The sequence below is a fragment of the Alternaria postmessia genome (assembly GCF_024291825.1).
Source record: "Alternaria postmessia strain BMP 2775 chromosome Unknown scaffold_41, whole genome shotgun sequence".
Taxonomy (NCBI): Eukaryota; Fungi; Ascomycota; class Dothideomycetes; order Pleosporales; family Pleosporaceae; genus Alternaria; species Alternaria postmessia.
Window position 1 is genome coordinate 196,180 of NW_026260114.1, and position 24,459 is coordinate 220,638.

The following is a 24,459-nucleotide window of genomic DNA, read 5'->3' on the forward strand; positions in this document are numbered from 1 at the left end:
ACACTAAAGAGGCTTATTCGACGTAGTATTCCCGCTTCAGAAACTCAGCGACATGGTCTACCTCGGCGTATTTAGTCTTGGAGACATCCAAGTTCTGGCGCCTCTGACCGCACTCATCAAGACTCTGACACTGTACTGATGTTAGCAATGCAAACTAGATATAACTCCGGCTGCGAGGTGGACAGTATAGGTGATGAGTGTACCATATCAGGATCATGCTTAGCGTATTCGAAGAATGCATCGACCTTCTTGATGTAGTCTGGTGTGTTGAGGTTGTTTCGCAACATGCGTAATGAGTCGCTTGCGTATCTGGTGATGTCAGCCAGCCTTCCACTGCCCGTGAGCATACACATACACCTTGACATTTCCATTGAAACCCATGTCCTCCGTGACGTTCATCACAAGCTTGGCAGAGACAATGCGGTCGGCATGGTCGAGCTGATCGCCCTCATCGGTGTTGAGAGCTTCGAAGTAGTTCAGCATATGGATGTCGTTTGCCCGTCTATCCCTGATGATCGTTGCGATGATGTCCTTTACATGCTGAAGAGTGTAGGTGACCTTTCCGTCCGTCGTAGAGATTTGCGGTATCTCCGAGTTGTATAGTTTGGCTAGTGACTCTTCAGAATACGCATTGTATCCTTTCCCGAAGTATTCGCTCTGGGGAAGGCGAAGGTAAATGATCTGTACATTCGAGCGTCCGAGAAGTGGAGAGACGGAGACTGTGTGCTCCCCAATCTGGGCCGTCGTATCGTTGGCAACTGCGACACTTTGTTCAGTTCCGTTGCACGTAATCAAGAAGTCTTGCGGTGCCTCACGTGTTGTTGCCTCTGTGAGAGCAGACACAGACTGGTTGTCATCTGCATCACCAGATGACACATCAGACATGAACTTGTAAGCATTTTCGAGACCACGCTCAAGCTCTAGCAAACGAGTGTGATTGGCTGCTTCACCGCCGCTATCTGCAGTAAGAACGATCGTGGTGATGCATTTGAAGACGTAGAGATCGTGGTAGAGGTCTGGATTTTGGAATAGCAGGCTGTCTATGGTGTGAGCGGTAAAGTAAATCGAGCCACTGTGCACATTAACTTTCTTGTTTCACATAATTTTAGCTCTGTAGCTTACCCGACGCACGGCGGAAATGGTGGTTCAGCAGTGGCGGGTAGCGCTGTCACCAAGAGTGTCAACAGCGCGGCGAAGAACAAGAAGTAGCGTGGGACAAGCATATCGACGAGTAAGCAGCGCCAGTGCGGTACGATATGAGGAGAGTAAGGGAGATCGATTCGAGAGCGATAGGAAGGTGTTGTTGAAAGGGTGCGGCTGCGGGCGTGAGGATGAGGTTTCTCGTCGCGCCGAGTTGCAATGCTTACAAAAGGAGCAGCCGTGACAACAGCAGGGAAGGCGCGCCAACAAAGCCAACAGACTTCACCACTCCTCTCCCAGTTTCTCAGGGTAGGCAGCCACGATTGGGTCTCAGGTACTAACGAGGCTGTAGTCAAGCAGTCCAGTCGTGGCCATCTGTGCGACATCTTCGAGATCCTTAATAGTCTTCACCAAGAGTTGAGCCCATCTTGCAAACAAAAGAAGATAACATTTATTACGTATGTACCAAGGGAATAGTATTAGGAATGAGAACAAGAATGCATCTTGACACCGTGATATCGTAACCTCATTATCATGATCGAAACCATCTTAGAACGCCATATACAAAGTCTCCAGATATAGGGAATAGATAAGTCAAAAATACGGAACACATTCTTTGTGAGCAAACGACGTAGAAAAAGAGAATACATGACAGGAAGAAGACTACTCGAGCAAAAGACGCTATCGGAATATGCTTTGCAAGACACTCTCCAATTGCTTCGCCAGCGGATCCTCAGGCTGCTGACGCCCACGCTCGTCAAACCGTGGTGGGAGTTCAATGGTGGCGTCAGACGCATCAGACCCAGGACTCTCAGACCTATGACGTCTCTTGCGTGCTCTACCAGACTCTCTCGTAATGTCTGATCGGTCGTCATCTTTACGGCGTCTGTGACGTTTGTGGCTGTGGTCGTCCCTGTGTCTATGCTCCCTATCAGAGTCAGGCGAAGGCTCCCGTGACGGCTCCCGCGGGGATTCCTCTTGTGGGTTCAGGTCAAATTTGACGCTCTTCTCCTCTGTTGGCGTCGGGCTTGGGCTACGCGGCTCGTCTACGGGACCTGTTCTAGTATCAGCAAGGCTATCCAATTCATGGGCAGGCATCGGCCTCAACCCACCACGCGCAGAAGCGAAGTTATAGTGCTCGTTACCGCCATGATCAGGAACTGGAGCACTCACATTGTCACCCCCACGTCGTGGCTGACCATAGTAGGGTTCATGTTGTTGTTGGTGTTGAGGAGCATACGGATTACCGAGATGTAGATCTTCGTGCGGTGGGTTGACAAACTGTGATGGATGATTTGGCTCATATGCGCTTGGAGGGGGAGGGTAATCTGCCGGGTTGTACGGAGGGTATGGGTTGTTTGGGTTGTGGTCTACTGGAGCAGTAGGGGGAGGGGGGAAGTAGTTCGATTCAGGGAAGAAACGAGAGTCGTTAGGATGGGCAGTGGATGGCGTGGGACTATCATAGGGGCTGTAGGTGCCAGTGGAGTAGGCTGAATCATCCTCGCCTGGTGATGTTGAGTATGCTAATTGCGGTATGGGCGAGGGGTGGACTCACGTCGTCGTTCAGCTTCCTTCTCGGCCTTCTTACGGTCGCGTCGCTTTGCTGCTTCATGAGCAGCCAAACCAGCAACACCAGCAACCGCCGCCGTCTCTGCGACCGTTCGTGCTCGACTCTTGCTTCGGCTCCGACTTCGACCATCAGATGACGAAGAGCTTCGTCGTCTTCTGCTACGGTGCGAACGGCTTCGGTCCCGGCTCCGGCTCCGGCTTCGACTTCTGGCCGGGCGATCGGTGTATACCGGATCACCACCGTACTCTACTAAAACAGGTTCACTCACTGTACTTCCACGCCTGCTACGGCTACGTCCGGTAAGGCGGGAGAGCACTGACCTCGACCTTGAGCGCGACCTTGATTTGGACCGCGATGCCGCCCTAGCCTCCTTCTTAGCCTTGCGTTTCTCATATAGTCCAGTAACAGCTGCGCCGGCGACACCAGCAGCAGCGATTGGCACGCCCTGTCGGATTCGGCTGGGCGATCTTTTGCCCTTGCGCTTTCGAGACTTGCTGCGGCTACGTGCAGCGAGACCGGCTACAGCAGCAGTGGCAAGACCGACTTGCGCTGCTCTGTTGTTACGGTGCTCAGGGTCTAGGTGTTTGCTCGTGCTACGAGACCTACCCCTGTCAGATCCAACAGCTGAGACGGACCTATGTCTTCTTCGGCTCTTCCTAGAGCGTGATCGACCTCCGTGACGCGACCTGCTTCGGTGGCGGTCTTCTATGACCGTGACTGTCTCCTCTTTGACCGCCGTCTTGTTCTTGTTCCTCTGTCCAGCGGCATAGGCGAGGGCTCCAACACCAGCGAGAGCGGCAAGCGTGCCCAACTCCTTTACTCGAGACTTGCTGCGGTGACGAGACTTGCCGCGTCGGCTGCCCCTGCCTCGCTCAGAAGAAACAGACCGAGATCTATCACGGTTGTTAAATCTATCGAGGGCCACAGCACTCACAGCACCCAATGTGCCGTAGCCAAGGGCATTCCCGATGTTGCCTCCAGCGGCTTCACCCTTCCTCTTGCGATGATGTCTGATGATCTGTCCTGCAGCAACTCCGGCAAGAGCGCCCGCAGCAACATCACGCTTAGTTCGGGTCTCGCTTCCACCCCACGTGTCTTTCTCTTTGTGGATGTAAATATCATCGTCGCTGTAGTAGTTCTTATCTCCCCATCGATGATCATATTCGCGCTCGTCGGCGTATCTCTCGTCGTAACGACCACCTCGGTCGATTTCCTTGACCCTGCGCTCGTAGTAATAGTCTTCCTCGTGACGCGGACGAGCGACCTGTCTGTCTTCTTCAGTAGTGCGCTCAACAAGCTCATAGGTTGGTTCTTGAATGCGCTCGCGGATGATGATGGGTTGCGGGGCCTCCTCCCGAATAATAATAGGTTGCATCTGCATCTGCATGGGCTGGGGGGCTTCATTGCGGATGTAGATGGGCTGGGGTGGTGGTTGGGGGATCGGCTCGGGGCGGAAATACTCAGTAGACCTCGAGTACTTCTCCAGTTCATAGGGCTGCTGTTCGCGTGGGAAGATTTCCCGGTCGCGCTCGTAGTCGCGGGAGATGCGAATCTCGGTTCGGGCGGGCGACGGGGAGCGCTCATACTCGCGCTGAATTCTGTACTCGGAACGCTGAGGGGAGACTTCGCGCTCGCGTTCGGTGTAGTGGTAGTGTCTCACTTCTCGAGCAGGCTCTTGATGACGTTCAATGACATAATCTTTGACGGAGCGGCGGTCTTCGAAGTCGTCGCGGCCACGGTGGACGAGGCGCATCTCGGATTCGTACGTGTCTTCCTCGAGGCTGTGGTCGGGCACCTTGTAGCGCCTCACCGTGGTATAGCCAGCGCCGCTTCCACGCGCCGACGTGGTGTCCCACTCGCGCTCGCGCTCGCTTCTCTTGTAGATGACCGACATGCTGCGGCGTGGGTTCGTGGAAAGTCAAATAGTGGGGTAAGTTGCAGTGTGGTGAGAAGTGGTGCAGATGGGGACGAGGACAGGACAGGAATGTTTGTAGACTCTGGCGTCTGGTGCTCGCCTACTGAGCCAGTCGCTATGAGTCGCTGCGTTGGGTGACGGCGTACGGCTGAGCGAGGGCGGCTGGCGGGTACTCGCAGGCGTCGATCGCACGTTGGCGGGCCTGGGGTGATTGGCGAGCGTGGTGATCAACACACTCACTATCGTTGGGGATGCGCGATGCTGGTAGCACTGCGATAGCAAACGGAGGTGGGGTAATAAGAGGGTGAACCGGAGTAGGGACGAAGACGTCAAGTGTCAAGAATAGCGGAACCCGTCAGAAGACTTGATTCTGGCCTGCCCAGAGGCTGGAGGAGGTACCCTGGGGATGACGTCAAGGCCACTGCGCACCACCTCAACTGATTGCACGCTGCACCATGTGTGCCAAAACCACTTTTCTCCGACTAAATACTGGCATAGTCAGGCAGTGCACATCCGACGAAAGTCTGTCTGTCTATCTGTCTGCCTCACCCTCTTTGCAGACAAGATGGGCTCACCGCGCCGTCGCAGCCCTACCATCGAGCCACGACGGGAGCGCGCGCATCGCACATCATGCGAACCACTGCCTGCAACTTGTCACATTCGCTAGAAGTTTCTTTTTGTGGGAACATAGAACTCACCGGACATTGCGCCATCACCTATGCGCATAGCCCCGCATACGGTGAGCGCTCGAGCATGTGGACGGTGCCCATACTGCCCATGGCCTTTGCAGTTCGAGCGGCTGACAACGACTCATGCCGCTGACTGCGCCTCCGCTGCCAACTCTGCTGCCTGTGACTCCACCATAGCCAAAACCGTGATAAAGACACGGCTTGGGCCCAACTTGGAACCTAGCTGCAAGACAAAACTTTCCTGCGGTACCGCATGCGAAGCCCAAAAGTGAAGCGACCCAATACACCAAGGGTTACCCTGCAAAACTCATGTACAACGCTCCGGAATACCGTCTTCTTGACGCCATCAACGGGAAAACGCATCATTGAGGCTCTTGACGGTTTTTTCCTTGACCGCAAACTCGCCGACGCCTCTGGGTAGTGACCGACAAGACGTCTGCCCAACGTATTGAGCACTTTGCGGCCTTGCGAACAATAACCCAGAACCTCGTACAAAAGGCCGTGTTTGCACCCGACGTACTTCGATCGATGGAGCATACATCAGAGTGCTGTAAAGATCGAATCAGTACCTAACAGGCTTCTCCATGCAAATATCTGTCCACTGCCTGAAAGCCCTTGTACACGCTCTCACGACCACCAGACAGCAAACACACATTCCTGCAATCGCGCCGTGGAAGGCTCCCTTTTGGTCCGGTGAAACGGCTCATCATGTCTTTCGAGGTGACCACATCTACCTACGCGCTAGCACACTGAAACCAGCTGCATGATGACTATTGGAATGTCTCAGCTCCCCTACACGACTCTGCAGCTTATGTGACCCTCCATTCACCGGAAACACAAAGTTGCCGGTAGTTCGAGACGGATACTATCTAATCCATGCGGCTTCCCGTGTGTGCTTGCGTAAAAGAGGGGTGACAGTGGGGGCCAAGTGGGTGCACAAATCTACTTTCAGTCTGAGCGGACAGTGAGTTGGAGCCTCACTGTCAAAGGCACATGGACGTGTGGAGAGCAAACGAGTTTCACATATTAGTTGAACGACAACCATCATGTCTATACGTGGTAGTACAAAAACTAACGTGTGTACTGTCTCGATCCAAATTAGCCCAAGAGCGACCCGGTGCGCGTCAAAGCCATCCCAAACGCCGCGTGGTACAATGTATTCTTTCAACCAAATAGCAATCTACGCTTTTCCCCTACTCTATCAAACAATACCATACACTCTCTTTGCGATGAAGTAGCAGAGGAGACCGAAGGTGATGAGGCCTCCAGTAATGGCCCAAAACCAGTTGAGATTCTCAATGTCTTGACCGGGAACGAGACTAAAGCTGGTTAGCATGTGATTACACCAAGGCCGGGCGACTTGACTCACCAGTTCATACCCCAGATACCCGTCACAACATTCATTGGCAGGACAATCGTTCCGAGCACTGTAAGCTTACCCAGAATGTCAGATGTCTTTTCTTGACGTTCGTTCATCCTGATGTTGATCTGAGCGAGATAGTTGCTGTGAGCACGAGAGAGGAGGCTGAGAAGCGGGTTAGTTCATGGCCCTATAACTGTTCAAGTTCAACTTACTTCTCGTAGTGCCCTAGATTGCCCGTCATAGTTACAATGTGATCTTGGATATCTCCAAGGTACATGCCGATCTCATTGCGAGGTGCAATGTCCCACTGCTCGTTGCAGCGCTTCGCGAAACCCTTGATGACATCGGCCTTGTTACCCAACAAGCGGTAGAGGCTCATAACCTTCTTTCTACATTCTCCAACGCGTCGCAACATGTCTCGGCCACTTTCCTGCTGCGACTTCACCTCGGGAGGCTCGTCGTAGTGCGGATTGTTGTAGCTGTATGACTTTTCTTTCTCAGCTTCCTGTTCCTCTTCGCTCGAATGAAGTCGCAGTATAGCCTCGTCAATATCATCAACCTCTTCTTCGATCTTCTGTATCATAGGCGCATAAGCATCGGTGACATCATCGATAATGGCATACGAGATCCAGTCGGGAGATAGAACAAGGTAATCTGAGAGTTGACGAATACGGCGACGGACGTTCGCAGGATGCGGTGTCATAGAGAAGTGGAAGCTTATTACACCTTCTCTGAACACAACAACATACAGGTTGACAGGCTCTAGATAGTCTTCACTGTTCTCGTCCTGCTCAAAGGTACGGTAGTTGATGAAGTAGTAGTGCTTGAAAAGCTCGACCTTCTCACGTTGCTCTTGCATCAGAATGTCTTCTGATGTCAATGGATGGATGCCAAACGTCTTAGAAATGACCTTCATCTCAGTCTCCGTGGGGGACATGACATCCAACCACCAGGCAGGCCGTGGGCCATAGCGCTTCGGCTTCTCAGCTTCAGGCTGATCATTCTTGGGGGCGTCTGTGGGTCGGGGTGTAGTCGAGCGCGTTTGCTCACCGGAGGAATACTTGCCCTCTGCTTTCGAGGTTGAACGCGTTGTTGTCCGAGAGGCGTAGCCGTTGGGGCCTGCGTGCAGCATGTCGTCCTCCGTGTCTGAAGAATCACTATCGTCGTCCAAAATTGGCGGGTCAGGGACGAAGAGGTTCCTGAAACTCTGTCCAGGTTGCAAAAGTTCGCTAATGCTTTGAGAGTGAATTGTGTTGTCGAAAGTCTCGTTGAAGTAGGTGAAGCGGTAAGGAGCGTCGCTGTCCTCGCGATGCCAGACGCGTCGCCTTGGTCGGAGACGTCCTTCTACCATGAGCGGCTCACTAACCTTGCGCATACGCATGCCCTCAATAGTCCGCTGCTCCTTCTCCTCATGTGCCCAAGCTTGTAGAACATCGAGATTGGGCCAGCGGCGGCGTCTTCGGCGACTCGTTGGCTCGCCAGTCGTAGGAGCGTTCATGTAATCTTCGTGTCCCATCTCAGACATAGCCTCGTGTGGGAAGCAGACGTCTTCAAGCCCAGAAGTCGTCATACGGCGTCTGAAGTCGCCGGGACCAGGAGGCGAACCCGAGTGACCATCCTCATCGATATCGATGAGCGCATCCCTAGACGGACTGGTGGCTCTTCCCGGGTCAGACATGTGGTCTAAATCTGTCGGGAGCATGACATCGTCTAGGCCACTAGTGGCCTCGAAGGCAGGGCTGGTGGGAACAGACGGGGGGTTGTTGACATCGTACTCGTCGAGGTTGGTCGCAGAGTGGTGGTGTTGAGTGAATAAGTCAGGCCTGTGTTCGGGCATGGGCATATGCTTTGGGCTCTTCATCGACGTCTTGCTTCCTCTTCGGGGTTTGCCGCTGTTGGAGCCATAGCTAGTGCCTGTCCTGATGTCGCGCTGAGAAGAGGCCATCAGGGGCGTTCTGTCGTTCGCATCTTCGTCGGCATCACTGTCTTGGACCTCTTCAGGGGTATGCGACAGCCGGGAGCGGCCATATGAGTTGGATGCTTGGAGGCGTTGGGGTACGTTGGCGTTGGACTGACTTGCCCTCGGCTGGTACATGGACGTTACAGGTACGCTCGGTCTGCGCGTTCGGATAGTCGGTTGTTCTCTGTGATCCAAGAGCGCTTCGCTCTCGAGGCTCGTGTTGCTGAGGTTGCTGTGGGTGCGGTAAAAGCCGTTGCTTCCTCGCGACTGGCCATGGCTGGCGACATTGGCCAAGCTTGGACGTTCATCCATCGAGTCGCCTTGTGCCAGGTCGGCTCCCGCAGCAAAGGACTGACGCCGGTTGCGCCTCTTCTTTCCGCCACGGTGAGTCTTCTTCTTCTTTGGTGGCGCAGATGAAGCTTCCAGCCCTGGACGCGACGAGTTGTCGGGTGCTGCAGCAGCCGCGGACGAAGGGCCTGGATTCGATGCCATTGCAGGGCAAGCGCGTATCAAGATAACAATGGCAGATCTAGTGCTGTATGACAAGGAGGTGCAGCAGTGAGGAGCCACTGGGATGTAGACACGAAGGCGGTTGGGCGAAAAGCGCGTAAGAAGTGCAGAGTGTGGAGTTCCTGCGATATTCATCTTGAACCTGGCTGGCAGTGACGTTGTTATTGGATGTCCGTGCCCAGGATGTGGGTCTAGCCCCAGTCTAGCCTCTCCAACTTTGCTGTTCGGCATGTTCGCATGTGTGAACCATCAGGTGGATCTCACTCATGCCAATACACTTCAAGCTTTTCACAAACTCTATCATGTTGCACTTCCATCCCGACTCCGATTGCCATGTCGTCTCAGCATGAGTCTGGGGGCTGCTCAAGTACCTAGGTAACCTCAGTCGCGTGCTCAATAGCCCGATTAGGTCGCGCCGGGACATCGCAATCCTGCATGCCCCTAGCGTTTTGATTCGACGCCATTACGCTTGTTATTCCTACTCCGTCCTCTAACGGTAATTCCATGCGTCACTAGTCGTCAATAGATTGAAAGGAGCAAAGGACATCTCTCGATCCAGCACCAAACGCTGTATATGCATCATACCCCGCCACTCTACCATATCGAGTGGCGCAGCACTGAGATAACGGCTTGATTCATCATTGGTAGCTCTACAAAACATATCGAAAACTGGGCCCGTAGTTTTCGACGCCTACTCTTCGTTTGCCTTCACCGCGCGCTGCCGCCTCTTGCAGCGTTCCATACTTGCGATCTAGTTTCTTGTTCTCCCACACAAGAATGGTCCTCAGCAAGAGAGATAGTAAGCAGAACAGAAACATAAACCCTGCGCATATGGACTGGCCTTTCACATACAAAGGTCCCTCAGATGTGGGGTACAGCCTGTGAAGGTGGAGGTACGAAGTCAGTCTATGTCTCACATGTGTTTCGTACAGACACAACTTACCTCGTTCCTAACAAAGGCCCACATTGCCCAACCAGGTTCAGGATGACAATACCAAAGCCTCTCCTCGTATCAGAGCCCTGATTGTTTGTGACCCATGGAAGAACATTTCCAATAGCTGGAAAAATGCCGGCAGCAGCCAGAAAGACTCCAAAGTATCTGGCTGCCACGCTCTTGGTTGTAGCCAGAATCACATATCCGATTCCTCCGATGGCCGTAAGGATTGCAATCATGATGCCGCGCTGCTGTGTCCGGTCTGCGATATAGCATGTAACTATAACGGTGATGAAAGAGAGGAAAAAAGGTGGTGCTGTCAACCCCTGTGCGTTGACACTCGAAAACCCCATTTCTTTAAGAATTGTGGGCAGGAAGACCGGCAAGGATGAGAATGCGACGTTTCCACTGAAGTACATAAGCTGTTGTTGGTGTCAGTCAAGCACTATCATTTCAAGTCCATAGACTTACACCGAGTATCCAGCCTTTCACATCCATCAGCCCCTCCAGAATCTCTTTCCAGTCGATGCCTCCGATTCTTGTCGCGGCGCCAGCCTGTGCCACACCACGAGCTCTCGCAACCGCCTTCTCTTCCTCTGTCAAGAACTTTGCCTTCTCTGGACTGTCTGGCAGAAAGAAGAACGCGACTGCGGACATCACCACTGTCGGTAATCCCTCCACCAGAAACAAAACTCTCCATTTTGCCATTCCGGGGTTACCACTCGTGATACCGTATGCCAACGCGCCTGCGAAAGTATTTGCCAATCTAAAGGCAGGCATATGGAGTTAGTACATGGCTCACTTCTAGTTTGTAAACAAAGATGACTTACGGAGCGGCTGATAAAAATAGTCCACATCTTAGCCCAAGTTCGTGCCTCAAATAGAAGAACGAGAGTAAGAATGGGACACCAGGACCATAAGCGATTTCTGCAGCTCCCATGATGAATCGACATGCCATCATTCCTCCCCACGAGGTTGTCGCTGCTTGCACGGTCGAAACGAGGCCCCAGACGAAAACGCAGCCCGCAGCCCACATATGTGGGGGTATCACTTTCCACATTATCGCGAGGAACCCGAAGACGATATAGGAGATATAGAAGATGGTCAGAAGCCACTGGTACTGCGGACTACTGAGACCGAGATCATCTTCCATCCCTGCGATACGGGCGTTTCTGGTACTCGACGTTAGCAATGACCTCAAGTGTTAAATTCGATTCCGTATACCCAATGTTCGATCTGTCCAAGAAAGCGAGCAGATATAAGGCGGAAAGCAACGGGACGATGTGCGTGTCCAACTTTCGTCGCACGCGCTTCTCGACTACTGGGTCGATTTCGTCTGCCACTTGCGCGGCTGGTACTGCTTCGATATCTCCATTGTCTTTGATCGATTCGATCTTCTTCTCCCCATTCTCGTCCTTGGGTTCGGACTCTTTCGATGTGAACAGCCGCATTGTCGCTGGCGCGCAATCTCAGTCTCTCTTGGAATAAAGCACAGCAGGCACAAGCGGAACATCAGCAGGGGAGCGGAAGTATAAGCACTCACAAGACTCGTGCCGAAAGGCTTAAAAAAGTGCCGAGATCGGTACGACTACACCACACAGCTTCATGATAGGCGTGTATAGTAGCTGCTTCGGGAATAAGGTGTGACGATGTGGGGTGTGGGTGGGGAGATCGACATTGCGGTTGAGGTCCTTTGGGCGGAACTAGGCCCGCACACCGGAGTGCGGCCGAAGTCTATGTACGAAATCCTCAACGAAGTAGAGTCACCGTCTGTAGCGTAGACCAACAAATGGGTCCTTACAATCGTCATTGGTGTTAGGGTCCTGTGGCGAGATAAATGTAGTGTCATGTCACTATGCAACCGGATAAATAAACCATGACCACGATGCCCAATTGGGAGGACGCTGAATTCATGTAGACGACAACCATCTACCATTTCATCAGTAGCACGGCCAATCTCCTCTGTGGTATGCTTTTCCAGAATAGCTTCTTTAATGCGTCTTTGTCACAGTCACAGTAGAGGATTCTACATAACCATTACTACGCCAATAACATTCCAAAACAAAAGAGAACTCACTGGTGAAGACATGCCCTTCTTCACATGCCAGAGCAAACAAACGTTCAATACTCTGGTCGGCCTGAATACTCGTCCCCACTTCGCGATGACCTCTGTCAAGGCTTGGTGCATGTGTCGAATTTGTAGTCTAATTTGTATACTATAAGAGGTATGTGTGTAGAACTGGGTACTTTGATTGCATCCTGCCTGTGTGTATGCATTTGTACGTTGGACATACGATATTATCGGGAAAATCCTGGGCGTTGGCACAGGCAGGCTATATCCTGCTATTGAAAGACGACTCGTTATCGTCTTCTAACTTGCGATGCTTTGTGAGCCTGAAGTCATGTAGGTGGTGGCGTAGAGAGTGCGGTTTCGTCTCCGATACATTCTTTTCCCCATTTATCGGTCCCTGCGTCGAGTGAATCCCAATTCATCGGCGATCCTCCTTGAGAAAACGGGTCTGAAGAACTCCAAGATCAAAGGCTGATGCCGTGCCATAGCCGTGAGTATGCTGTATGGGAACAGCTCGTAGTACGGGTAAATAAAGAGTGGCTTAAAGTAGCAGAGTCGTATAGGATAAGAAAGAGACTAATTGCGTGTGAGTCCTGGCGAAGTTGGTGAGGTTTGAGTGGAGTCTGCTTACCGCTAGCCACGTGTGAGGAAATAAGGCAAGAGCGAAGCAGAATATCGTCCCACCCACGTCTTCCTACTGTTGCTCAAGTGGCATCCCAATGGTCAGTACAGTACAGAGAAATTCCAAGGATACTGGTATCCATTGAACAGCTGCCTTGAAAGCATGCCTGTAGGTCTTTACATAATCTTACACTAGTACTCTCCATATCCTAACGCCATACGAACTCCTTATAAAACTAGATCACATACATTTCCTTATTCTTATATAGCAAGATGCGTCATAGTCTGCCCTTGCTTAACCTGCGGACCCAACGTCGGTAGCGGCTTGTACTTCTGCTGTTGCACTGGTGTCCTACTCGTTCCTGGCAACGTGTTTGTCCCCGGATAAGGCTTCTTTGGATCCGGCTTCTTCTGCTCGACAGGCGGTGTAAACGGCTTTGGCATACCGGGCTTAACCGCTGCCTTCTTGGTCGTTGGGTATGTGGGTTTCGGCATGTTGTTGGTGTTTGGAAAAGCCTTTGGAAGAGTCTTGTTTGGTGTGGCTCCGGGACCTTTGAAGGGTGGAATGGATCTCGTGGCTCCACCAATAGCTTTCTGACCACCACCTACAAGGCCTCCGGTGGCCTTTGTGGCGTTGCTTGTTACGTTGCCCACTGTGCTATTTGCGCGACCTACAACTCCCCCAGTGACTCTGGAAGCGCCGCCTGCTACACCCCCGACGGTCTTCTTCGCTCCTCCGACCGCGCCATTGACTTGGTTGTTTCCCGGGTACTTCTTTGCGCCTATGGGTACTCCACCGGTAGTCGGCTTGTTGCTCGCAGGGGTCGAGTTCGAGCGCTTGATCGCAGGCTTTCGTGCTGTAGAGGGGAGGGCTTTGCCCGTCGGTTTGTATGTTTGTCCAGTGATTGCACTGCCATAGTTCGTTGCTTTTTTCTCGATCCCTAGACGCACGTCAGTGAGTCTTGAAGAAACATACGTGGCCGGGCAAGATAAAGGCCAACATACCGTTTCCTACGCTCCTTCCGCTATTCTCAATCATGTCTCCAACCTTGATAAGTGCATTCCCTCCATATTCGCCCGCCGTCTTCTTTCCAGCGTCTACGAAACCCTCCACTGAGTTCCAGATGATATTTGAGATGAAGCTCGTCATTCTGCAGATCGTATAGCAAGCTTCAGATTTCAATTGTGATCGAAAATTAGGTCTAAGAAAGAGCTATGGTAAGAGAGCTCCCAAAATCTAGACTGCTGGACCCCAGACCATGATGGCCGATGATGAATACCTCTAGCGCCACCACAACTTGAACCGGTTTCGCTACCCGTAGCATGCAGGGGGGCTCGTTGCCGCCCCGCGTCAAATGACGTTGTTGTGGCACGGCAAAGTGGGCCTAAACCAAAGTCCTGGATGGCGATCTCTGGTGCAGGTTTTAGCTTGTGTAATAGCTTTATGCGATGGCATGTCACTGGTCAGCTATGCCGTACATGGCTGAGGCTGAGTATCACAACATTGTCTGTTTGTCGTTCAAGTCATTATTATGTCTTTCGTCGATCATGCTATTCGTACAAAGTGCGCTACTACTATGGAAACCTTTTCGTTACATATCCGATAACGCCATTGAAAAAAAAGAAACGCTCATTACTACTCATTGCTTTGGACAAAACATTACAAACTAAGCACCTTGTCTAGCCTTCTCGGCGCAGATTAGCGCAATGATACGACTCAATTCTGCGCTCTGGGCAAACTGCTCTTGCTTGGTCTTGTCGTCTACGTCCTCACACGCTGCGATGTCGTTACTGACTGTCAACATGCGGTTTTGGAGCGTGAGTAGCTTGGCGAGGGTGTTGTCGAGGAAAGGTGCGCTGAACGTGATGTTGGTTGGGGAGGCGCCGTTGTTAGGCATGCGCATCTCGAGTTTCCGGGGTGGCTTCTTTCCAGAGTTTGATGGAGCAGATTGTTGTTGTTGCTGCTGTGGTTGGGGCCTATGGAAGGTCTTGTTAGCAGATGCACGTCGGGATAACAGACAGCGCAATAGGGGTTCAAGTTTTCGTCGGTAGATGGTAGCGCAGCCCTGGTTTTCAACGCCGTCGGACCCAGAACCAGAGAAACGCTGCCAGGGGAAATTCAAGGAAATCTGAGAAATTTCAGGGAAACTCACTTCTCACGCTCAACAAAGGTCATGTTCTCCGCCATCTCCGCAACGCGGTTCGCGATTCTCGAAGCCATGATAGTGTATGGTGACATCTGAGCTTGCGACGCTCCGTTGGTTGCGCCGTTTGTCTGAGGCTTCTTGTTCGCACTCTGAGCAGGCTTCTTCGCAGACCTAGAGGCGGTGGTCTTGTTGGCGGTGCGCTTGACGGGCGCGGATGCTACTGAGGCTGCGGGCATGTTGAAGGATGTGATGTCTAGTTTCGAATCAAATCTGTAATGTTTATCAGCTCCAGGTTCAGATGGATATTCGAAAGCTGCTCGCGTGCACTACTCGAACATGCGCCCGGGTCGACAGCTGTAAAGATTTAACGTACCGCTATTTTTGTGAGTGTATGATGTGATTCCTGGAAGAAGGGATGCAGTGGAGGCAGTCTTAAGAATTGGTGTCTAACGGAGCGAGTATAGTGTTACTGAAGTAGCTTAATGACCTAACGAAGGGGTACCGGTGCTTCGAATATCTTGCTTGTTGACTTGGTCGCACGCCGCCACACATCGACGTCATCCGACGGCTCGCTGACAGGGGTTGACGACGCGCAAGTGGAGCATCCATCTTGATCTCGAACCGTTGCCCTGCACTGACGTCGCGGGTAACCCGCCACTGGTGCTGGTAGTCGTGTTTGACGTTCGAACTTCAATGTTCGCTCGTGTATGGATTGTGAAAGATGTCGCCTGCTAATGTTACGAAGAAGCCGGTCGTCACCAAGTCGCCGGCTGCGAAACCCCCTGTGAAGAAGGCGACGGCTCCAAAGCCGACCCCAACCAGCCAATCAGCATCCAAACGGCCAGTACCAGCTGCCGTCCAGAGGAAGAAGAAAGATGACCTTGGTGCTGGATTAAGGATTTCGAAAGAAAATGTCGAGGCGCATCCAGCTGGACCACCGCGTTTTGGAGAGTTGACACAGGCCGAACGCGCCTTCACGTTAGCCTCGACGTTCTTGTCTGGCGTTCTGGCGTAAGCATATCTCTGTGCCAGCCTCCAGATACATACCAACTAACGCACAACAGTATAAGCGCATCTCAATTCCTGGGCGCGCCGCTGAAGCTCATTGACCCGCAGTTCTACGATGGGTACATGGCATACACCAAGGAATGTTTTGCCATCTTGATCACCTGTCTAACCCAATGGTGGGCCCCAACTGTCGTCCGTGTATCTGGCGACTCCAGTATGGTCGGTCAACTCATCAAGCGCAAAGACGGATCTCTACAATGTAACTTTGCTGATCGCCTGGTTCTCATGGCCAACCACCAACTCTACACTGACTGGCTATACCTCTGGTGGATTGCTTACACAAACAACATGCACGGTTTCATCTACATTATCCTGAAGGAGTCATTGAAGAATATCCCTATCATTGGGTGGGGTGCTCAGTTCTACAATTTCATCTTCTTATCCAGGAAATGGGAGGAAGATCAACGAACATTCAAGAAACATCTGACCAAGCTGAACAAGAAGGGAGATCCTATGTGGCTAATCATATTTCCGGAGGGGACCAACCTGTCTAAGACCACACGCGAGAAGAGTCAGAAATGGGCACAGAAGAATGGTTTGCAGGACATGAAGCACCAGCTACTTCCACGCAGCACTGGTCTCAAGTTCTGTCTGAACGAGTTGAGAGAAACCACCGATTGGCTATACGACTGCACCATCGCATACGAAGGTGTACCAGAAGGTCAATTTGGTCAAGATATCTTTACCTTGCGCTCTTCTTTCTTCGAGGGAAGACCTCCAAAATCAGTAAACATGCATTGGCGACGATTTCATCTCGATGATATCCCATACGAGAATACGCACGCGTTTGAGGTCTGGCTGAGAAACCGATGGAGGGAGAAGGACTATATGCTCGAATATTTCAGTCGCCACACTCGCTTTCCTGCAGAAGACTTCTGGAAGAACCATCTGGATATGGATACCAAGAGTGAGAGCAGCAGAGGCAACGGAAGCAAGACCATTCGAACAGTGCCGCGGCCGGCGGTGCAGATTGAGACAGAAGTCAAGTCAGGAAATTGGAACGAGTTCGTCAAAATTTTCGCACCGATAACGTCCGTCATGATGGCCTTGACCGTAGCCTACGGCGCTTCGCCTGCAGACCTACCCATACCTGGCGGCAAAGAGTTCTTCGAGAACCACATCAAGACGCTGCTAGGTCAAGGTGGCGAGATGAAAGGCCTACCAAGTCCAGAACAACTGGAAAAGATGATAGAAGGCGCTGCGCAGATGGGCGCCGCACAGGCAGCAGGACCAAAAGAAGTCCCAGAAGTCCAGCGTCTTACGCAAGAAAACCTGGCCAAGTTAGTCAAGGAAACAGCGATAGCAAGTGGCGCTGTAATGCCAAATGGGATGAGAAGAGCAAGCACAGCAATCCCAGGTGCACCTACGAAGACCTTGGAAACGCCAACCGCCACCACCCCGGCCGCAAGACGAGCCCAGAGTGCCATCAACCTTCCAACGTCATCCGCAAAGAAGCCTACCACTGCTGCTGCACCAAAGCCAGGCACCGCCGCACACGCCCGAATAAACTCTACGTCAGCGGCAACTAAGAAGCCCACCCCGACACCTACAGGCCCGATGAAAGAAATGATGACCGCTTCGGGTGTCATGATTAAGGTGCCTCAAACGGAAGTCGAGCAAGCTAAGAAAACCGGTACACTCACCATGAAAAACGGTGTCAAGATCAAGGTTGGTAAGGATGAGATTGAAAAAGCTCAAGAAAACAAGGGAACAACATTCATGACAGCAGGCGGAGTGCCAATCAAAGTCACCCCTAGTGGCGCTGTGCAAGTGCCCCAGAAGGTGGATAAGGGGCAAGCGATCAAGAAGACGGGAGATTTGGCAAAGAAGATGGATGCCATCTCTACGCCAGCGAAGAAAGCTCCCAGCAAAATAGCCTCAGGTACAAATGGGACTGTGAAGAAGACCCCTGCAGCGAACGGGACTGCAAAAAAACCAGTCGCTGCACCGAGGAAGCTTTGAGATGATTTCTTGTGATTGCTATGGACAAGTGTTCAGGACACAGCATAATTAGGGTTAAGATATACACGGCTAGGCGTTGGGCATGTCTGTTTGCTTGTATGTAAGACACGAACATATTATCTTTCGAATCGCAGCAAGGAATCCTCCTCGGACACTAGTCATGTGAATAGCGATGTCGCCAGCGTTTGCTGTACCGGGAACATGCCCAGAAACATACAGCAGCTCGAACACTCCTTTCCTTACTTGCTGTACCAAGTCGTCTTCTTAACATCCGTGCCCCTCCATTCCCATCGCTCGAGCACGCGTCCATCGTTCGTTATTGCACCGCTACACAGTCTGTTAAATCACCATTCCTGCATAAGAATGAATGCTTAGAACAAGGCCGCAAGCCTCGTGAAAAATGCAAGGACAGCTGTTGAATCAGGCAAGAAACATGCAGACAACATGACATGCGGGGATACCGCACGACGCAAAGATGCATGCAACAAACATTACCTCTTCTTCTTTGCAAGCTCTTCTTGCTGTAATTTGTGCATCTTGGCTCTTGCGCTCTTGCTGCCACCCAGCTTGGGGCCTGTGATGGGCGGCGGCGCACCCTTGACGGTGGGAGCAGCTGGTTTGCGAGCTTGTTGTCTCGCTTGCATGGATTCGTAGTATTCGGAGCGAAATTGCTCGACGAGGGCGTCGTCGGTGTTGACGGAAGGGTTGACGTGGGGGTTTGTGGGAGTGGTGGAGTCGAAGAAGTCGACTGGAGTATATGTCAGTCAGGGGATTGTCATTGTAAGGTTGAGAGAGAACATACGTTTAGCTTCTCGGAGCACTGCCTCCACCATTTGGTCGCGTCGTTTATCTTCGTCCGTCTTCCCGTTGGCTTTGGGCTTGCGCCACGCGTAGCCGTACTTGTCTCGCCGTGCTTTGCTTGCTGGCGGCTCAGGCTCGCCCTTGTCCCATCGTTTCCAGGCTTGTTCCGTGCGTGCAGCAGCTTCTGGGCCCAGATCTACTTCCTCAAGCTTGCCCTGGCCTGCCGCCAATCGGTTGCTGTGCTCGTTATCCGCTGGACTGCCAGTGCTACCGGACGGGCCATGCGCCGCTGCGCTCGAAGCAAAGGTATGTTGCAGGTCTGGTGCGATGGCTACTACAGAAGCCTGGAGATGACTTGGTATGGGCCAGCCGTATTGGCGATAGTTCTTTTCAGCCATGCGAGCTTCTACATATTCCGACCTAGCACATTAGCCTCCGTGCTTGACGTTGCCCTACTTGGAGCATTTTACAGTCTTCTGGACAGACCACTTACATCTGCCTGTCATCGCGATCTACGACCTGCCCCGTTTGCGCGACGAAGCGACTCGTATACTGGTCTGGCCGGGGTGCTTCTGCTTGCACCAAATCAGTCCGCGATGGCTCTACTTTGCGTACGGTTTCCTTCAGGCGATCTCGTGGGCGCTTTCGGTTGCGCAATATTTCCTTCAAGTTCGGAACCGACTCTTCTTCGTCGTTGGCTTCTTTCGGCGGCGGTTGCGCATCGTCCAGAGTCGCAGCATCGGGCAAATGTGAGGCGGAGACAGTAGGCGCGTCGTCTTCGGCAAAGACGCGCTTCGGATGCGCGATCTTGCGGCGCTTGAATCGTATAGCGGGCGGCGCTTCGTCTTGTTGTACTGTCGACATGGCTGAAGATTTGCACAAGAGTAGGTTGAGAGGCGTGCATCGATTAGATGTCGATACGCGGAGGAACTAGGGTCGCGAACCATGGAAGGGTCCAACGTCATAGATCTTCCACAACATTCACCACTTGATCTAGCAAATTGCGTATTATTTACAGTGCAAGGAGACGGACGTACGTGGGAACGATCTGCATCTAACAGTGACTCTGGGGTACATGTAATGCCGCAAGGCTGATGTACACTTTCACGCATCCATTATCTGATCAAACGGATCATCAGATCTAGAGCACCTACATGGCGTGACACTCAGCTCATAAGACCAGCAGTTAGCCGACTTCCGCTTTCATATACCATGACTGAAGTAGCCTGCTAGTTTTACATCCCCTATTCCTGTACTGTTATTATTCATACATTGAGTTATCAGCGCGAGAGCCAGCTCAAAGTCTTCTTTCGCATTTACAAATTTTGTTCATTGCGATGTAAGATAAGTACTTCTCAGCCTACTATACAGGAAGCCAGCCGCCGTAACGCTCAAACGCCCAAGTCATACCCGGTACATTGAGTAGCGAAAGACTGATGCAGGTAATATCAAGCAACTTCCTTAACCGTTCTCATTCTCACTCTCATTCCCATTCCCATCCACATGGTATCAATTTACATCGCCATCCTAGTCTCCCTTTAGGCCGTTGCAGAGGAAACGGTCTCGATCTCAACCTTTGGCAGCGGCGCAGACTTGCCGCCGAGGTCTGTTTGCCGTGCGTTGGGGTTCTTCGTGTAGTAGTTGGAGATTGCGGATTTGATGGCATCTTCAGCAAGCATGGAGCAATGTACTATAAGCAGTTAGTATCTCGACCCTATCTATTGTTTATGCGAAATGGATACTCACGCTTTACAGGTGGTAGGCAAAGCTCCTTTGCAATCTCTGTGTTCTTAATCCTCGATGCGTCCTCCAGTGTCATACCCCGAACCAATTCGGTGAGGTAACTTGAGCTAGCGATCGCGCTACCGCAGCCGAAGGTCTTGAACTTGACGTCGCTGATGGTGTTGTTGTTAGGGTCGACACGGATCTGGAGCTTCATGACATCGCCACACGCGGGCGCGCCGACGAGTCCAGTACCGACGTCGGTATCGGTCTTAGACATGGAACCAACATTGCGTGGCTTGTTGTAGTGATCGAGCAGTGCTGCGGATGTTAGCTGAGCGTTCTCGTACGGATATAAGTCGGAAATGGTGGTGCGATGACGAGGTGATTGTCATGGAACGCCTTTATCGCCACCACGTCGACTTCTCGAACAAATAGTATGTGGCACTTATCTTTCTCGTGGTACTGCCGCCGACCGACTGCTGAAACTGCAGGGGCTGCTGTGCGAATGGGCGAAACGATGCTGGGCCTGGCGGCGGTTGCGAGCACTCTTCCGGCCTGAGCAGGCACTGCTGCTGCGACTCTCCTGAACATGGTGGTGGTCGATATGTGCGGTGTTTCGAGGTTCTGTGGTGTGGATTTTGTGTTTTGGCAGCGGTTTGGATAATGTGTTGATGTTGGTGTAGGTGTAGCGGAGGTGGATGGCGATCGAGGAATTGAAGTAATGATTAGGAAAAGCGATGGTCGGCGACGTAAGTCCGTGCACGACATACCCCACACTTATCACATATTCTGGAATCAGCTCGGGCTCGGAGAAAAGCTCCAGTTCTCCGACGAGCGAACATCAGTTGCACCCTTATCAGATGAGACTTCAGCTTCATTCAGGCTACGCCTACAGCTAGTCCGTGCTATCTTAAAATTGTCTAGCAGCTTGCGCCGCAATGCTCCTGACCCCTTCTCTGTTCGCCGTATCGTCAATGTTAATGCTAATCCGACACAACTCCGCTTTCGCTATGCTAGTCCGAGACCTAGACCCGCCGCCTTACAAACGCCTGAAGAAATACACATAGGCAAACTTCTTCATCTCCTCCACGTCGGCTGCCTTAGCGACCTTCTCGTCGTTGAAGAGCACCCATGATGCAGCCTGATCATCTGGCAACTGCTTGCGCACAAACGCGACATAGTGACTGTTAGACGTTAGCACGTTCTCATGTGTGGTAAACGGGTGCGGTTGACTCACCCAGCATGTATCGAGCTACCCTTGTGGCATACGATGGACTGGAGTTGGAAGTTTGCAGGCAGCGCCTCGCTACCAGCCAATGGCTTCTCTGTTGGCTCAGCAGGTCCTTCAGAGCCACCGCCTTCGTCAAAGTCGCCGGGTGCATCCGGGTGACTAAACAGCCAGTCGACAGCACGCTCCATATCACCGCCTGTTTCCTTTAAAGCCTGACGTGCTTGGGGAGCATTGAATCCCATGGCCCCTAGGTTCTCAATCTTCTCAGGGTCGAGAACAGATGCAGCAGCCGCGCCTCCACCAGAACCAGCATTGAAGTCGACAGGATCATCGATATCTGGATCTTCCATATGTGAGAATAGCCAGGTCGTTGCTGCTTCAGCATCTTCATTGCCAGTGGCATGCAGAGCCTTCTCACATCTGACCCTAGGGAAACCCATGGCTTCGAGCATCGATAGTGCAGCTTCGTTAGGTGACCATTTTGAACCTCCAGCCGCTCCTGTGTCTGCGTCTTCTGGAAGAAGCTCCTCACCTTCGCTCAATCCCTTTGACTTGTAGGCGTCGAAAGAGAACGGTTCATCGTTGACAATAACGGGAACATCTTGCTTGGTGGGCACCCAGTTGACCAGTTCGAAGCGCCTGGCGTTGACAGCCAATACTGAAGGGAAAGTCTTGAACATGCTCCTCTTCGTGAATCCATCCTTGCTGCCACACGCACCGCAAGTAAGCTCAACCAATTCTTCAGCTGTGAAGATGTCGAGACACTCCTTCAGCGATACTGGCTCAAACTCTTCCTTCTCTTCCGTTTTGCCGTTTCCATCGGTAACGTCCATCTGCGAGTCTTTCGGGATTCTGCGGATGGGAACTGGGATAGAGATGTTCTCCTGATCGTCTGTCTTGTACCGAACACGCTTACAGCTAACACACTGTAGCCGTTGCTCCATGGCAAAGCGGAAGGCGCCGACTGGATCCTTATGAGGCTCAACATGCTTACTGCGTGAGACTAGTTGAAGCATATGCAAAAGTAGTTCGAACGCATCCTGTTGTCGCATAGTTGAAAACTCAGCGTGGCCTCTTCCGATCAGATGTTTGAGCATGGCAGGCGCAAGGCCGCGCTGATGTGGAACCTCAGGGCTATGCTCGCTGGTAGTGACGTCGCTGTCCGGCTTTGAATACCGACCTGAGATCATTCCATCGGCGATCTTGCGTAGCTGAGTTTCTAGATCTTCGGCGGGTAGCGGTGTCTGCGGTGGGGCTTCGTTAGGGAGATAATACCGGTCCTTGAACTCTTGGATCGAGAACAAAGCCTGGAGGGTACTATTAAGGTAGCAACTGTTGCCCAAGTTTTTCAAGCCTGTGAAGTTTGGTCCGAATAATGGTTGTAGCTCTTTGCCGTCTTCAGTCACCATAGCAAAATCCCATCGCAAATTCTGCTCGACCTGCATCTCCGTAAGACTCTTCTCTGTCTTGACCCTATCTTTGATGTTGATACCCCAGTGTGCTAGATGGTCAGGCAGCTCAGGATCTATGCGCTCTTCGTCACAAGCGTAACAGTAGATATCGGCCGTACCATCCGCGGTGAGAGATCCGAGCTTGACTGCAACCGGATGACCGGTCGACTTTGTGTGTCCAACGCCGTGTGAATTGCCACCAACGCCACCGAATTGCTGACGGCCACAACCCAAATTGCCGCAGGTCAAGCATAGCCAAAGGTTTTCGTTGAGCTCACACTCAGAACAATGACCCAAGCTTTGAGACTCTATCTGTCGCGCTGCCTGCTGTTCCAAGCAGAGTGTATGTTCGCAGGCGGTCAACTCTTGCTCCCATGCCTTGACTTCCTGCTGCTTCGCAAATGTGTTCGCCTTGAGAACTGCGTCTACAATATCCGGAAGCTTTCCTGAGCTCTTGTCTACATCGTCGACGCCGCACTCATAGCATTTGACTTGGGTCGTGGTATCGTACCGGTCAGACTCGGTTTCAGCTGCAACAGCGAGCTTCGTCATCTTTTGAGGGGGCTCATCGCGCGTGACCCTCTTGCGTGTGCGCTTGATGTTCAGGACAAGTGGGTGGTTCGTAGAAGAAACATGGAGGAGAGCATGGTTTCGATCGCTCGTACATCCACCGTTGAAACAGTAGAGGCACACATCAAGGCCGGTGGGGTCATCGATCGAGTCAAAGCACTGCGTGCAGTCTTCTCGGTATACAGACTGTGTTGGTCCTGGCGGATGGAGCTCTGGATCATGTTAGCATGGTGTAGATGGAGCATGTAGCTACAAATCCCGTCAAGGCGACAAGACGCAGCGGACATGTTTGCCACTCTTCTCGTCTTTCGTTGTGGAAGAATAGAACCTAGGCATGGCAATGAGAGCTTACCGGGCGCGTTCACGTGTGTGCAAGCCATGCTTGGTGGATTTTGCAGGGAGGCAAGGTAAGGTGTTAGATGTCGCGACGGGTTGCATGTAAATTGATTTGTTTGGTATGACATAGGCTAGGCTTCCAGAGCGAGCTCCCCGCGGCGGGGCCGATAAAAGTGGGCACCCTGCCGCCACTACCAGAAGAGAAATAATCACCACGCGAGAGCTCCACCTTCTGCCTAGGAGCTCAAGCCCGACCTAACACACGCTTCTAGAATTACATTGCTGAATCTGGAGTTTGAGTCACAATGAACACGGTATTGTGTCGAGAAGCTTGGTTACATTTATCGACCAACTGTATCAGGAGCTGTGCTAGTTGAGTTCCGTTACGCCCTTCC

The 24,459-nt window shown here is 52.2% G+C and overlaps 10 protein-coding genes across 10 annotated transcripts; 1 reads left to right on the forward strand and 9 right to left on the reverse strand.

Moving 5' to 3' along the window:
* Positions 1-13: 13 nt before the first annotated feature.
* On the reverse strand, positions 14-1,223 carry J4E82_006781 (uncharacterized protein; the record flags this gene model as incomplete). The annotated part of the gene is made up of 5 exons (XM_051733036.1): positions 14-130; positions 204-309; positions 356-758; positions 816-1,072; positions 1,123-1,223. 5 exons carry the CDS (start codon positions 1,221-1,223, stop codon positions 14-16), a joined length of 984 nt encoding a protein of 327 aa, XP_051587250.1.
* Positions 1,224-1,821: 598 nt separating this feature from the next.
* Positions 1,822-4,604, reverse strand: J4E82_006782 (uncharacterized protein; the record flags this gene model as incomplete). The annotated part of the gene is made up of 3 exons (XM_051733037.1): positions 1,822-2,195; positions 2,253-2,645; positions 2,696-4,604. The coding sequence occupies 3 exons, from the start codon at positions 4,602-4,604 to the stop codon at positions 1,822-1,824; spliced, it is 2,676 nt and encodes an 891-aa protein (XP_051587251.1).
* A 1,911-nt stretch (positions 4,605-6,515) lies between these two features.
* On the reverse strand, positions 6,516-9,129 carry J4E82_006783 (uncharacterized protein; the record flags this gene model as incomplete). Its single annotated transcript, XM_051733038.1, has 3 exons — positions 6,516-6,633; positions 6,684-6,839; positions 6,890-9,129. The coding sequence occupies 3 exons, from the start codon at positions 9,127-9,129 to the stop codon at positions 6,516-6,518; spliced, it is 2,514 nt and encodes an 837-aa protein (XP_051587252.1).
* Positions 9,130-9,797: 668 nt separating this feature from the next.
* On the reverse strand, positions 9,798-11,532 carry J4E82_006784 (uncharacterized protein; the record flags this gene model as incomplete). Its single annotated transcript, XM_051733039.1, has 5 exons — positions 9,798-10,026; positions 10,091-10,503; positions 10,553-10,847; positions 10,912-11,253; positions 11,306-11,532. The coding sequence occupies 5 exons, from the start codon at positions 11,530-11,532 to the stop codon at positions 9,798-9,800; spliced, it is 1,506 nt and encodes a 501-aa protein (XP_051587253.1).
* Positions 11,533-13,034: 1,502 nt separating this feature from the next.
* J4E82_006785 (uncharacterized protein) lies at positions 13,035-13,923 on the reverse strand (the record flags this gene model as incomplete). The annotated part of the gene is made up of 2 exons (XM_051733040.1): positions 13,035-13,714; positions 13,779-13,923. The coding sequence occupies 2 exons, from the start codon at positions 13,921-13,923 to the stop codon at positions 13,035-13,037; spliced, it is 825 nt and encodes a 274-aa protein (XP_051587254.1).
* A 517-nt stretch (positions 13,924-14,440) lies between these two features.
* J4E82_006786 (uncharacterized protein) lies at positions 14,441-15,156 on the reverse strand (the record flags this gene model as incomplete). The annotated part of the gene is made up of 2 exons (XM_051733041.1): positions 14,441-14,750; positions 14,927-15,156. The coding sequence occupies 2 exons, from the start codon at positions 15,154-15,156 to the stop codon at positions 14,441-14,443; spliced, it is 540 nt and encodes a 179-aa protein (XP_051587255.1).
* Positions 15,157-15,641: 485 nt separating this feature from the next.
* Positions 15,642-17,950, forward strand: J4E82_006787 (uncharacterized protein; the record flags this gene model as incomplete). The annotated part of the gene is made up of 2 exons (XM_051733042.1): positions 15,642-15,931; positions 15,985-17,950. 2 exons carry the CDS (start codon positions 15,642-15,644, stop codon positions 17,948-17,950), a joined length of 2,256 nt encoding a protein of 751 aa, XP_051587256.1.
* A 491-nt stretch (positions 17,951-18,441) lies between these two features.
* On the reverse strand, positions 18,442-19,615 carry J4E82_006788 (uncharacterized protein; the record flags this gene model as incomplete). Its single annotated transcript, XM_051733043.1, has 3 exons — positions 18,442-18,698; positions 18,753-19,171; positions 19,245-19,615. 3 exons carry the CDS (start codon positions 19,613-19,615, stop codon positions 18,442-18,444), a joined length of 1,047 nt encoding a protein of 348 aa, XP_051587257.1.
* A 674-nt stretch (positions 19,616-20,289) lies between these two features.
* ISU1 (iron-binding protein) lies at positions 20,290-21,067 on the reverse strand (the record flags this gene model as incomplete). The annotated part of the gene is made up of 3 exons (XM_051733044.1): positions 20,290-20,441; positions 20,498-20,794; positions 20,950-21,067. 3 exons carry the CDS (start codon positions 21,065-21,067, stop codon positions 20,290-20,292), a joined length of 567 nt encoding a protein of 188 aa, XP_051587258.1.
* Positions 21,068-21,515: 448 nt separating this feature from the next.
* J4E82_006790 (uncharacterized protein) lies at positions 21,516-24,108 on the reverse strand (the record flags this gene model as incomplete). Its single annotated transcript, XM_051733045.1, has 3 exons — positions 21,516-21,660; positions 21,714-23,940; positions 24,081-24,108. 3 exons carry the CDS (start codon positions 24,106-24,108, stop codon positions 21,516-21,518), a joined length of 2,400 nt encoding a protein of 799 aa, XP_051587259.1.
* Between the last annotated feature and the right edge of the window lie 351 nt (positions 24,109-24,459).